The 14,718-nt window shown below is 37.7% G+C and overlaps 3 protein-coding genes across 9 annotated transcripts in view; 1 reads left to right on the top strand and 2 right to left on the bottom strand.

Annotated features, from left to right (window-relative positions):
• The window catches only part of LOC143710998 (MIF4G domain-containing protein B), a 1,123,636-nt gene that overhangs the window by 223,196 nt on the left and 885,722 nt on the right, over positions 1-14,718 (bottom strand). The gene's annotated exons all lie outside the window — the stretch shown is intronic.
• Positions 1-14,718, top strand: part of LOC143710977 (uncharacterized) — a 223,226-nt gene that overhangs the window by 94,897 nt on the left and 113,611 nt on the right. The gene's annotated exons all lie outside the window — the stretch shown is intronic.
• Positions 11,423-14,718, bottom strand: part of LOC143710961 (uncharacterized) — a 43,098-nt gene continuing 39,802 nt past the window's right edge. For 2 of the 4 annotated variants that reach the window (XR_013194708.1, XR_013194707.1), the window contains 2 exons: positions 13,726-13,835; positions 11,423-12,512 (listed from right to left, as the gene is read on the bottom strand). Coding sequence is in view for 2 of the 4 variants with exons in the window: in XM_077202228.1 (XP_077058343.1) it covers positions 13,829-13,835 (7 nt within the window). In the remaining 2 variants the exon portion in view is untranslated. Of the gene's footprint in view, positions 13,836-14,718 lie in introns of all 4 variants that reach the window. The other 2 variants (XM_077202228.1, XM_077202227.1) reach the window with 1 other exon arrangement.

The following is a 14,718-nucleotide window of genomic DNA, read 5'->3' as shown; positions in this document are numbered from 1 at the left end:
GTTTTAGCTTTGATCGGGTCAAGTGCGCCAAAATATCTTTTCATGTCCACACACAGAAATCTTTAGTCGCATATGGTCGCACCTTTATAAATAAAGATGCCTGGACTGAATTCTCATCACACTTGGATAACTGTGCAAAACCGTGATGGTTGAATGTGTACGGTGGCCGAGAGGTGCAAAACAAATCACAATTATAAAAACAAAATAACAAGTCAGAAAACACAACGACAATTCAGAAAACACAATAACAATTCAGAAAACACAATAACAATTCAGAAAACAAAATAACAATTCAGCAAACACAACGACATTTCATAGAAAACGGAAAAGGTAGGTACATTTTGAGGATGGCAAACTTGTCGCTGATTGGACGAGACACCTGTCAATCAAGCTTTACAGGAAGTAAGAAATTTGTGATCAAAATGGAACCATTACTTTGAAGAAGGACATTCATATGCGTGATTACGGACATGCTGGCGACATAGCACGCACCCATCAACATGCCAAAGATAGTTCGGTCCCATGGAGTGGTATGCAGACATCCCGAGTCTCCCGGAAGTTCCCCTCACATTGATAGCGGCTCCCTGATGCCCGCTAATTAGTTAAAAACTCGGAGCTTTAGAGATCCAACCGTGTAGCACGCGGCAGAGAGGTAGAGACAGAGAGCGAGAGACCTTGCATGTGTGTGCAAATGTGCGTGTGTGCCTCACGAAGCGCATATAAATATTTTTTAGTAATCTTGTAAATAGTTTTAATATAGTGGTATTTCGCCAGCATGTCCACAATCACAGCATATGAATGTCCTTCTTCAAAGTAAGATTGATTTCCATTACACGAGAGTAGATGTTAAAACTTCATGCTGATTTGTACTCGGCTTTCGCCGAGATAATCACCAACTAAGACGTAGCTTTACAGTAACCTATGCTTCTCCATCCATTTACACTTCTTTCCATCTAGTGACGTGAATCGTCTGTCTGGTGTTAATACAGTGTATTGCGCGTCAGCACACACAATGGCTGCAACCACAGTGCGGTCCCCCATAACAACCCTCTGGATTGAGCGGAGTAGGGAACATCTCTAGGGTCTTCAAGTGGGCACCTTCCGTCCTCAGTGTTTCGTCGACTAGCCCACGACACCTCAAGAGGGCTCGACAGTGACTCTGGCGTCCCAGAGTCACCCCCCTCCGTCCCCCACTCAACTCAGCCCAGCTTACTGACCTCTACTTCCCTCTTGCTGCTGAGACCTAACCACAATCTCACAATCTCTCCGCAACCCAACCATACGCGCCAACCCGTTTGACTAAGGCTGTCGAGCCCCACTGGTGCGTTAATATGCAGTTTCAGTGGCAACGGTTCCGTATGGCATACCACCTACCACAAAACACAATATCTGCCCAACCACCCGTCATTCACGCAATATACACAGGAACGTAATGACTGTAAATACTATACAACCTATACAAATAAACCAACAGTTGCTGCTGAGACCTAACCACAATCTCACCGCAACCCAACCATACGCGCCAACCCGTTTGACTAAGGCTGTCGAGCCCCACTGGTGCGTTAATATGCAGTTTCAGTGGCAACGGTTCCGTATGGCATACCACCTACCGCAAAACACAATATCTGCCCAACCACCCGTCATTCACGCAATATACACAGGAACGTAATGACTGTAAATACTATACAACCTATACAAATAAACCAACAGACCTTTCAAGTTTTCAAGAATTCTACGAAACCGTAGCATGGCGGCCTGTACACAGCCAGCTAGAATCTTTCCGTCTCAACCACAGCCAGTTGCTGCTCCTTTCTGCTGCTTCAGATAAGTACTTTACTGTACGACGCAACTCTTGGCCACTGAATCCGACGTCTCTGAGGAACCGGGTTGTAGAGTGTGCCACAAAACCACGACAACCCACTTCCACTGGATAAACCTGGACTCTCCATCCTCGCTGTTCTGCTTCAGTGGCCAGATGAGCATACCGCAGTTTCTTCCTCTCATATGCCTCATCTACCGCATCCTCCCATGGCACTGTTAACTCTATCAGTTGAACAATGCGTGCTGATCCAGACCACAAAACAATATCTGGCCGTAGGTTAGTGGTGGCAATCTCAGGTGGAAAAATAAGCCGTTGATCAAGATCAACCAGCATCTTCCAGTCCCTAGCAGCTTCCATTTGTCCTGGGCGAGAATTGGTGTTAGCACCTTTTCTTGGTGGTTGCTCGCCTGGGCGGAGGAATATTGTCTTCTGCGTGTAATGTTTTGCTAGAACTGGCGGCAATTTATTGGTCATACTACGCTTGCCTTCCAATGCTAAAGCCAAACATCGCAATACTTGGTCATGGCGCCAAGTAAACCGACCCTGGCTAAGAGCCATGTGTAATGTGTTCCATTTTCGCATTTAGCAAAACAAAGTTGATCACAAATTTCTTAATTCCTGCAAAGCTTGATTGACAGGTGTCTCGTCCAATCAGCGACAAGTTTGCCATTCTCAAAATGTACCTTTTCCGTTTTCTTTGAAATGTCGTTGTGTTTTCTGAATTGCTATTGTGTTTTCTGAATTGTTATTGTGTTTTCTGAATTGTTATTTTGTTTTCTGAATTGTTATTTTGTTTTCTGAATTATTTTGTTTTCTGAATTGTTATTGTGTTTTCTGAATTGTTATTGTGTTTTCTGAATTGTTATTGTGTTTTCTGAATTGTTATTTTGTTTTCTGAATTGTTATTTTGTTTTCTGAATTATTTTGTTTTCTGAATTGTTATTGTGTTTTCTGAATTGTTATTGTGTTTTCTGAATTGTTATTTTGTTTTCTGAATTGTTATTGTGTTTTATGAATTGTTATTGTGTTTTCTGAATTGTTATTTTGTTTTCTGAATTGTCGTTGTGTTTTCTGAATTGTTATTGTGTTTTCTGAATTGTTATTTTGTTTTCTGAATTGTTATTGTGTTTTATGAATTGTTATTTTGTTTTCTGAATTGTTATTTTGTTTTCTGAATTGTCGTTGTGTTTTCTGAATTGTTATTTTGTTTTTATAATTGTGATTTGTTTTGCACCTCTCGGCCACCGTAAATGTGTGTAGTGACATCGACACTCAGGATTGGTCACTTGTCTGTTGCCTGGTTAGTAGTTTCTCTGTAGCTGGCTAAGCCAATTTGTGTGACGTAAACACAAACTTATAATAAAATTAAAAGAAATTACATGGTTCCTGTGCTTATTGTACAGATGCGTTTTGTCCATAGAAATGTTTTTCACTGCTGTAAATTGACATGATTAAAGCATACTCAATGAATCTATAATTAGTTATTAAGGGGTATAGGGAATAACATTAACTCTCAGAGTTTGACTTCAGACCGATGTCAATGCAAGAAACTGACACCAAAGCTCTAAAGGCAATCAACAAGTGTTTATTTACAATAATACAATTGTTTTTTTTTACAATTCCTGATGATTTAATGTAGCAGCACCTCTCTACAAGACATTTTTGACGGATGAGCGGTGGTTCTTTTCTATTTTTACAATAATACAGTGGGAAAATTAACCATAAACCAAGACAACTTGCAATGATATTTATACAAAAGAAAATAACAAAAAGATACCCAAGCAGGGGAAAAGAAGGGAATTAGGTTATGGCAATCAAATAAAATAAATCATCTAAACATAACCCTGTAACTCATAATCCAGTACTAAACTAACTAAAAAGGAAAAGAAGAAAAGAAAATCTTCAGTATCCAAATATGAACTACACTCACTAAAGTCCTAATAAAGTCCTAATTGTTGGTGATTTTAATATACATGTAGATAACGGAAAAGATGCATTGGGATTGGCATTTAAAGGCATTCTTAACTCTATTGGAGTTAGACAACACATGTCAGTATCTACTCATTGTATCTGATCATACTTTAGATCTAATATTATCACATGGAATAGATGTTGATGCCGTTGAAATTCTGCAGCAGAGCGATGACATCTCAGATCATTATCTAGTCTCGTGTAAACTTAATTTAGCCAAGGCTGCAAAGAAGACTCCATGTTACAAATATGTTAGACCTATCACTTCTGCCACTAAAGATTGCTTTATCAATAATCTTCCTGATCAGTTTCAACATCTCAGCATCCCAGATAGCTCAGAATAACTTGATATTACAACAGAAACTTTTAACTCTCTCTTTTCCAGCACTTTAGAAACAGTTGCTCCTCTGTGCTTAAAGAAAATAGTCCAACCCCGTGGTACAACGAGCACACTCAGGCCCTTAAGAAGGCAGCCAGAAAAATGGAGCGCAACTGGCAGGGTTTCCGCGGGGTCTTAAAAAGTCTAAAATTCTGAACTTTAAATTTAAGACCTTAAAAAGTCTTAAAACCGGCCAGATTTTTATCTGAGGTCTTAAAATTGATTTATTCAGGTCTAAAAAAGATTTTACCCTCGTTCATTTCCCAAAACTCTGGCCGCAGAAAGTTATTACAAAGTAGCAAAAAAGTATTGAGTCATAGCCTACAAAGTGGAGCTCTAGAGCAGGGGTTCAAACACGGCGCTCGCGTGCTACCATTAGCTCGTGGCTTGATACGAGGTAGCTCGCCAAGAGGCCGTTCATACCGGGTTTGCGCTCTCAAGTTCATTTAAATATAGGCGCGACACATCAGCAGCGAGATTGAAAAAAATCTCTCACCGATTCAGAATCCCGCAAACGCACCACAGGTTATGAAGAACCAACCAATCAGCCCCTTCCGTAACAACAGTGAAAGCTCAGTCAACATGAAGGATCGGGGTGCACCCAAACACTACAGGTGTTTTTCTCTTCTCCGTAAATAAATTTTGTAGCAGAGTTCAGCAAGCGTTTCTCTGTGGTGGAAATCCATTAGCTACTAAAACTTCTTTGTCGTTGTGGAGAGTGCAGTGCATGGTTGCATAGCAACGACAGACGCAACAGGAAAATCGGCCCGAATTTTACTATTAATAATAAAAGAAGCGGATGTGCATTGTGAATGTCAGTAATTTATCTTTTTTGACTCATTCTTTTTTATAAAAGATTATTTAAAGGCTGAAATATGTGAGGTTTATCTTTTTATAAAACTATTTTTGTAAAAACTTTATTTTAACTTGTACATGTTAGTAGATAACCTGTCGCAAGACACTCCTATAAAATCTGGCCATCATATTTAATGGTATTTTAATGTTTATGTAAACAAAAAGTGCATATTGATGCTAATTTTAGTTGTTATTTGCTGGGTTTCCACATACATTTTGCAAATTGATTTCATAATAATCATGAAATTAAATGTCCATGCCATTTCATCTCTACTTATGATCAACTAAAATCAACTATAATTGTGTTTTTACAGTATAAAATGCAAAGTACAAATTTCTATACTTTCTGTAAATGTTCTTTTCTCTGACTCTTTTCTCACACACACACACACACACACACACACACACACACACACACACACACACACACACACACACACACACACACACACACACACACACACACACACACACACACACACACACACACACACACACACTCTCTCTCTCTCAATCTCTATTAGGCTATTAATATGCTGTTTTGTAATGTAAATAAGTATGAAATGAAAACTATTCTATTTGAGGGCAAGTTTGTTTGAACCTATTTTCATTTTAGGCCTAATGTGTTGGCCATTTGGCACGTTGTTGGGTGTGGAAGGTTACTAATGTGATTGCTTTACCTGTAAATTAAATTAATTATTTTTTAATTACTGAATTTTTTTTAGTAGGTCTTAAATTTCAATCGTTATGGTCATAAAATGTCTTAAAAAGTTCTTAAATTTGACTTACTGAAACCTGCAGAAACCCTGAACTGGAAACAGCTGGCCTTAAAAACAGCTAGATCTGCTTATTTTTCAACCCTATTAGAAGAAAATAAACAAAACCCTAGGCATCTATTTGAAACAGTGGCTAAACTAACGAAAAATAAAGCTTCAAGCCCAGACGTTTCCAAGCAGCACAGCAGAAATGACTTTTTGAACTTTTTAACTTGCAAAATTATGACTATGCTAGGGCTGTGCAATTAATCGAATTTTGATTTCAATTTCGATTTTAGCTCCCAACGATCTCCAAAAATAGTACAATCGAGTAAAAACGATTATTTTGTCATGTTCTGGTTTGCTATTTTGTCTTGTGTTCTGAATGACTCGGGCACGCGCACATCCGCCCCTCCCGAAGCCACAAACTCTCTCAGCCTATACAGTCATAAATGGCAAGCACAATAAACTCCACAATAACAATCGGCTAATTTAATATAGACTAGAGTGAGACCATAGACGTCTCTCGAGCTGTCGCGATCTCTTTCTGCTCGATCACAGTACCGCCTCAGTTCAAGCGAACGGCAGCGCGCGCGCACATGACCTGATCATCTGTTCCGCTTTACAGCACGAAACGAATCGAGAATGAACACAGAGAGCGACATCAACACTTGTCTGCTTGTCCGGGAAAAGGGGATTTTAAAGTTTCAAGTGAAGGAGAGTTTTATTTGCCCGACCGATCGAAACGCGAGATGGTAATCCCTTGTTTCATACTTAGTAAGGACACTAATTGTTAACATAACAGTTATGTTCCCTCAAAGTACATCTTCAAGATTTTCAATTGATAAAGGAATCAAACAAGGTTGTCCCATCTCATTTTGCCTCCCCGATTGCCTGAGCTTCTCCTCCTGTCTATACGGTAATTTATCTAGTGTACGACCGAGAGTCGCGTGGTTATGACGCAATCGCTAACATATGTTTACAAAAACGGCTTCTACTGGGTCCAAGAAAATTTTGTAAAAAATCTTTCAAAAGCTAAATTTATTCTCAACAACTGGATACAAAGAGATATCTCAATTTTTGGAAGAGTTTTGTTAACCAAAATGGAACTGCTCTCTAGGTTTGTTTACCCAGCCTCCTCGCTAGCTATCCCACCTCACTTACTAAAAGAATGTAACATTGCAATATTTAACTTTATTTGGAAAAATAAGCATCACTATATTAACAAAAATGATTTAGTTCACAGTTACGAAGAAGGAGGATTAAATATTATTGACTTAGAAATTATGAATAGTGTTTTAAAAACTCAGTGGTTAAAATCTTTTCTTTGTAATCCAAACGGCTTATGGTTTACTGTTTCTGCCTCAATATTTGAGAAAGTAGGTGGTTTGGAATTTCTGATTAGATGTGATTTTGAGTTGCACAAATTACCTCTTAAATTGTCCGCCTTCCATCAACAAGTTCTCCTTTATTGGAAGTTAGCATTTTCCCACAATTTTAGTCCACACAAAACTTGTATCTGGAATAATCGCTTTATTTTACACCATAACAAATCTTTATTTTATGGAAACTGGATTCAATATAACATATTTTCCCTGTTGGACATGATGGACAACTATGGTAATGTTCTCAATTACAATGATTTTTGTTTGAAACATGGATTTGCATGTCACCCGAAAGAGTTTTACACAATTGTAAATGCCATACCAAAAAACATGGTGTTACTGGTAAAGGGGATTCTTTCACACTACTCTGTGACATTCTCTCTCCCATCTCCTTCTCTGGGTGAATTATCTATAAGAGATCATAAATGTAACAACAAATATATTAGAAGTGTTTTTATTGATAGACTTCATCCAAATAGAAATAAACGTTACTATATTTTTAGAGATTTTAACCCGGAGGAGGTGAAGGAATTGAGAATGAATTATCTTACCTTTCCAAGTCTCCCTAAAGTAAAAGAAATTCATTTTAAAATTATAAATGACATATACCCTTCTAAAGAATTCCTGAAATCTAAATTTGATATCGGAGAAAACTCTTGTCAATTTTGTGAAACTGATATTGAAACTACAGAACATATTTTTTATTATTGTAATTACTCAAAGTTATTTTGGTCTCAATTGTTCAGTAAACTATCATGTATTATTACATGTGTAAACCCCCTTGAATACAAACATATTAAGTTTGGTGTACTTAAGAAAGATTGTTCACAGCACTTCTTGATTAACAATCTTTTTGAACTTGCTAAATACTTTATTCACAAGTGCAGATTTTTGAAAACCCCCCCCAACCTTTCCTCATTTTTCTAATGAACTTAAGGCTTTTGCTTCTTCACTTTGCACCCTTTCAAATGAGAAAGCTTCTACAGTAGCCAGTTTTTTCAATAAGCTAAGTGCACTTTAGCTTTTTTGCAAGGACTTACTTTTACATAAATGTTATTCTTTTTATTTTATTTTTTATTTTTGTTTTCTTGATTGTATATTTGATTTGAGTCTATGATTTGATTTGTATATGTCTGCCCTCTGAGAATTGTAATTAATACTGTTTGTTCAATACCTATTTTGTCTGTAAAATTGAATTTCATTAATAAAAAAAAAAAAAATAAAAAAATAAAAAAAAAAAAAAAAAAAAACGGCTTCTACTGGGCCATAGTGTAAGATACAAGGTAATGGAGCCTTTTATACATTGTCGTGTTTCTTTAGAAATAAATAATGGACAAATGGAGTCTTTAAACGCCTCAGATGTAAAGTTATTCGCTGTCAAAGTGACGCCAAAATGAATGGGAGTCAATGGAATGCTAGGGAGAGGCTAGCTGGCACTTTGTGTGTGTGTGTGTGTGTGTGTGTGTGTGTGTCCGTCCGTGTCCAGGCGAAGCTTCGTCAGACCTAGAAACGGCCTGGATCCGGCAGGCTGCGGGAAAACCTCGGGATAAACAAATACACAAAATTAGCGTAGATGCCATTCTTCTTATGATGTAACGAGTACATCAGGATTTAAGGGAAGCCCAGTTCAAACTTTTACTCAAGAACTAAATTTTCCTTACAGAAATCGGTAGATCAGCCTTCTCTAACTATGCTCCTTATGCATGGAATGAGCGAGTAGCATCTGCCTGCAGACACGGAGGCTGCATTTTCAGGACCCCACTTCTAGGACCGCATTTCTAGGACCCTAGGTTTTTAGTGACAGCGCCACCTATCGAATTAGAGGACCAGCGAAGATGAATGACATTCAGAGTGTGAGTATCAAATGCGAATCAATTTTTATTTGTTTAACTTTAAAAACAATTTTGATGCATTTCATTGGAAAGTTAACGTTGCCAACGTGCTGGTGATTTGCTAAACAGTCTTGAATGCATAGCCATCATCTATTAGCCTCTAATGCTGGAAAATGAATTGCACGTTCATTTAACGGAACTGTTGCATGATAAGCCTGTGTTGACTTATTTACAGCACAATAAACTGTAGCATGTTTGTTCTGAAAGCTTGTTTATTACTCATTGTTTTTCCATTTTAATTCAGTTAAAATAATCTTAATCTTTTCACTGTCACGTGCTCACAGTCAGCCTGTTTAACGTTACCCACAATACATGTTATGTGTACGTCTCTTCATTTTGACATGGTTTTATAAAGTTGGTTGAGACATATGACATTTTAATAGTCAGACATATCCGAGAGGCCATTATAATAATTGAAATCCCACGTGTTAGATTTTGTCATTTACTGTACTCTATATGAAGTGCTATCAAGGACACAGCTCAGGGTAGGCAATAGTATGACAAAAGATAAATAAATAAATTGGTTAAGCACTAGGCTTAGGCCAAATTTATGTCTATTTATTTTTATGAAATTAACTTAAAAATGTTTTTCAAGAAACGACATGAGTGTTTCTAGAACCTTTGTTCCGAGAACATCAAAATCTTTTTTTTTTCAAATCTTTGAACAGTATGCAATAATTGTATTATGAAAATTAATTGGTATGGAGATTGATATCATTATTGTTATCATTATCATTACTCTGTGGTAACTAAGATCTTTTAAATATGAAATTTAAAATTAGAGAGTAGAACATGGTCAACTAAATGTTCCTTATTTAATTCACTTCTCTTTCTCTCTCTTAGGAGTCAGTGATGATGTTGTCCATGTGTTTGTCCATCCATTGAAGTTCTGTCTATGTGGTTCAGGTCATGATCAAATTTGTTTTTTTGTATGTTCAAGTTCAGTGGTTATATATTATTTTGTAAAATATTTAGTGTGTTCAATTTCAGTTATATATTATTTTGTAAAATATTTTGTGTGTTCAAGTTCAGGTGTTTTATATTATTTTGTAAAATACAAAATCTTAAATCTATCCCCAGAGTCATCCTTGTCTTCCCTCTGTACTTGAAAATGTGGTCCATAGTGACTGAAAAGACTATAAAATTATTCCTTGTTTATTTTACTTGAGTTATTATATGCTACTTAGACCCAATAATTTCTCAACATTCCTAGGAACCTGGTTTAATTGCAATAAAGAAAGTAGTATTTGGGTGTAATAAAACTTGAAAGAAAAAAAAACACTCTTATGTAGTTAAAACTGGGTGGAAATATTGCATTGGTGGAACTTTTTTCGGTCCTCCAAAACTAGGGTCCTGGAAATGCGTTCCTGGGACTGCGGTTCTTCGACTCGGTAGGTGGCGCTGTCACAAAAAACTAGGGTCTTAGAAATGCGGTCCTAGAAGTGGGGTCCTGAAAATGCAGCCTCCGGGACTGCAGACAGATAATATTGGAATGAGCCCCAAGGTATATTAAACATGACTTATGTACCAGCTCTCGCTTCGTTTAAAAACATCTTAAAGTCTGTTTTTATAGAACGGTGTACATGTTTTAGTTGTTGATTATGGTTATATGTTGTATACATATGGTCGTATGTTTATTATGTTGTGTTATGTACTGCTTTGTACTTTTGTCTTGTGCTGTCCATCTTGACCAGGACTCCCTGGTAGAAGAGATATCGTATCTCAATGGGATATTCCTGGTAAAGAAAAAAAGGATTGATGATGTTTTGACTCATTATTAATTTGTTTCATCTGATGACATCACATAAAATCGAGCTGCCTGTAGTTTCAGAAGAAATTGTGCTCCTTGTCTGTGAGGTTTGCAGGGAATGCTTGTTTGATTGTGTTTGATCTTGTTGTGTTGTGTCTCAGTCACCAGCTGCTGTGTCCAGGTCGGCCACTAGAGGGCACTCCTCCTCTGACCCTCGCCACTCAGCCATGAACTTCAGTACCCAGAATCCTTTGCCAGACTCATCACGAATTATTGCATTCACCTGTTTGTCTCTATTTATACCATGTTCTCTCTGTCATTCCTCAGCGAGGTTGTGTAGTTGTCACACTGCACGTCTGAGCGCTCTCTCTTGTGTTTTTAATTTGGATTGTTTGCAAGTGTTTTGACTCTTTGTCTGGCGTATGACTACGATTCTGGATTTTCCACTGAAGCTGCGCTTGGATCTTCCTAAAGTCTCAGAGCGATCCGTGACGCTTTCCTCTCCCAGTCTAAAGGGTCGGGAGGAGAGGTAACAAAGGAAAGTATGATAATGTAGAGATGTAAAAATATGTGCAGAACACACTTCAGTCTCACAGTGAAAACATTACACCACTTTAAGGAAAAGTAAAAGTATTTATTTCCTTAATATATCAAAAAGGTTAACAAAAGATGGGAATAAATCTTCAGGAGAGAGTAAGGCCTAAAATAATAACAGAAAAGCAACCACACAAACTTCTCTGAGCTTCTTCTCTGACCAGAAACTGGAGAAATATATATATATACAAAATAATAAGGCACCCGCTGATTTCCCAGATAACTAATCAACTGAACAGAGGGCATAAGAAGTTATACAATACATTTTAATTACCAACAGAAAATTAAGTAAATGCTTGCTTTCACAATATCTTTTAGCTATCCACAGGTAAAAAAAACACTTTTTTTCTTCTTCTTTTTTTTTTGCAACATTTTGACAAAAACAGAATTAAAGACATTTGACCCTTCGCTAAGCCCCGCCCTCCTTAGTTACTGTTGCTACGCCTGTCAAGCTTCCGCGGCTGCCACGTCTATTACAGTGTGAATGCACCGGTGTCGAACATTCCCAAGGAGATTAGTCATTTTTGGCGAACAGGTGAAATATCTGAGAGAGCAAGACAAAAGAGACTGCAGTACGGGGCCGGATATAGGCATGGGCAAGGAGGGGCAATGCCCCCCCAAATGCGTTGACTGCCCCCCCAAACGTGATGGCATGCAAAGATCCCAAATTTAAAAAAGATTTCAAGAAAAATGGTCAGAGTGAGCGCTCTCTGCTCTCTATCCCTCATTCAAAGTAGCTACTGATTGGTAGATGCATAGGGAGGGCGTGGCCGCTTCTCCGGCTTGTGGTGAACCTGCTGAGCTTCACGTCTCAGTCAGTCACTGCAGAGCGGAGCACGCAGACACACTGTGACAGTGACAAACTTTCCAATGAGATTCTTGTCGCAAAAATTATGTTGGAAAAATAATTCAAAAAGACTAATGATGATGAGAACGTAGAGTTTGTAGATCTCTCCACCATTTGCACATATCTACACGGGTATAAGAATGCCTTTCCTCAGCTCCATCGCATGTATGTGACCTCGCTTGTGATTGGAATATCATCTGCATCATGCGAGAGCTCTTTCTCCACTTTGTCTCGGGTTCTTACCCCCTTCTGCCGCACTATGCTACATGAGAGAAAAAGAAATTTAGTTATTCTGGCTCACGAGAAGGCCATAACAACAGGTCTAGATATGGACGCATTTGTTAGGACTTTTGCACAGAAAAGCAGACGACTGATGCTATAATGACTGATATAAGCCATGCGGTGTACAGAGCTAAAGAAATGAAAACAAAAAAAAACAAAAAAAGAAATAAAAAAGATTGAAATAAAAAACGAAAGGACAGACAAGACAGACAGAAAGATTAAAAAAAAAAAGATTAAAAAAAAAGATAAATGCAGCCTCAACAGGGCACAAGCCAGTGTCCTATTTGTGTCCAACATAAAACCTAAAAGACAAATCAAATGCTGATAGCTGATAGCTTTGAGCTGATAGATTAGAGCTGGGCGATATAGGATTTTTTCATTTCACAATATATTTTTTCATTTCTGGCCATATCGATATATATCACAATATAAATCAAATCTCTATATTTATCAAATTTAAATGTTCCGTTAAATGACTTGCCCCCCCTGATATTCTACCTGCACCCCCTAGTGGGGCTGGCTGAATCCAGCCCTGCTGCAGTATGGATTCGAGGGATATATCCACGACATAATATGCAACCGATTAGAGAATAATTTCATAAAAATTGAAGCTAAAGCCTATAACGTTAGGTCCCAGCTCAAGCAGCAGCCGCCTCCTTAGCAGACCTAAGGAATGGACCATTCAAATGGAAAACACACAAATGGAGGAACAGCTATATTCATGCACAGCAGAGTAATTGAAATGTGAAAATAATCTAATAGTTATAAATCGAAGAGCTTATCCATCAATCTAAAACACTAACACCGGAGCTGCGATCGGATTGGGGTAAAGTTACTCTGGGGTAGGCCGTCGATTAACAAAACGCTGACATATATTTTAAAGTATGTCAGTGAGCCTCCTTCTTTAATAGTCTTATTTTACGTTCAAATATATGCATTATGAACAAAGAACCGCCAATATTTCCAAGCAATAGTTTTTTTTATTTTTTTTATCCTGTCGACATTTAGTTGTGAATGGGTCTCCCACACTGCTTGATCCACGACCGGCATTTCTCCCATTGGCTTTTAGGTTTCGGGAAGGGAAAAAATTGTCTTAGGCCCCTAGAGTCTCAACAACAGTTCCTGATCGACCATCAACTTCACCAACTCTCTCTTCACACACTCGTGACTGAATCTAGTCTTCATTCACTCACACACTCATCTCTTCCCAGAATACTGTTTCCTGTTGCACTCTTCCCATTTCCTGTCTTCCCGATCAGAGCAATCCTCAGACACTCCTGATCCTCTGATTGACCTTCAGCTCCTGAAAATCACAGTGGTAGAAAGAAGACTTAAAGAAATGAAGATCACAACTTTAACATTGTTGTGTTGTAGAAGTTGCAGCTGAATGATAATTGATTATGAACTGAAAAAAAACCATCAAGTCACTTTCAATAATAATTATAATAATTATAATAAACTCAATTGATGGATACTAGGGCTGGGTAAAAAAAAAAAAAAAAAATCGATTTCTCGATTTTAATCAATTCTCATTTTTTCGAACCGATATGGATTCTTAAATCCCAAGAATCGATTAGTCATCCTGTTTTCAGTTGATGAATGAATGGAACATTGTAGCGCGCATCCCATGCAATAAATCGCAATAATCTTTGTGCTATGTTACTATTGATATGAAACAAAGTCTCTTCAAATTCCATTTTCTTACAAAATTCAAAAACATAAATAGCATTTGGCGTGAAATTGCTCTGGCTCTGCTCAAGAGAAGCACATGATCTCCTCGTCCGCCTTAATAATACCAGTTACAGTGCAAGATAAACATGAATGAGCATCTGAAAGTGTGTTAAAGATAGAGTACAACTTATCGAAATCGTATCATGTCACATGGAATCGCTCAATCAGTGTTTCAGCTGTGGAAAGACGTCAGTTAAACAGCTTCAAAGCCTTCAACCCTAAGAACACCATCCCCACTGTCAAACATGGTGGTGGGAACCTAATGTTTTGTTCATAGATTATTACATAAGAAAAAATCTGATGCCTGTATCACAGTGTTTATAGCCATGGCTAATTTGCAACACCTGTCCCTAGAAGGGCTTTTAACAGTTAAAATAATGAAAGAATAAAAAAGTACAGTGAGTACAACCCCAAAACAGAAAAAGTTGGGACATTTTGTAAAATGCATTAAAATA

Source organism: Siphateles boraxobius, unplaced genomic scaffold (genome assembly GCF_051911475.1).
Source record: "Siphateles boraxobius isolate OS27281-9 unplaced genomic scaffold, OSU_SipBor_1 49, whole genome shotgun sequence".
In the NCBI taxonomy this organism is placed as follows: domain Eukaryota; kingdom Metazoa; phylum Chordata; class Actinopteri; order Cypriniformes; family Leuciscidae; genus Siphateles; species Siphateles boraxobius.
The sequence above is the reverse complement of the archived record's forward strand: the minus strand, read 5'-3'. Positions and strand labels throughout refer to the sequence as shown.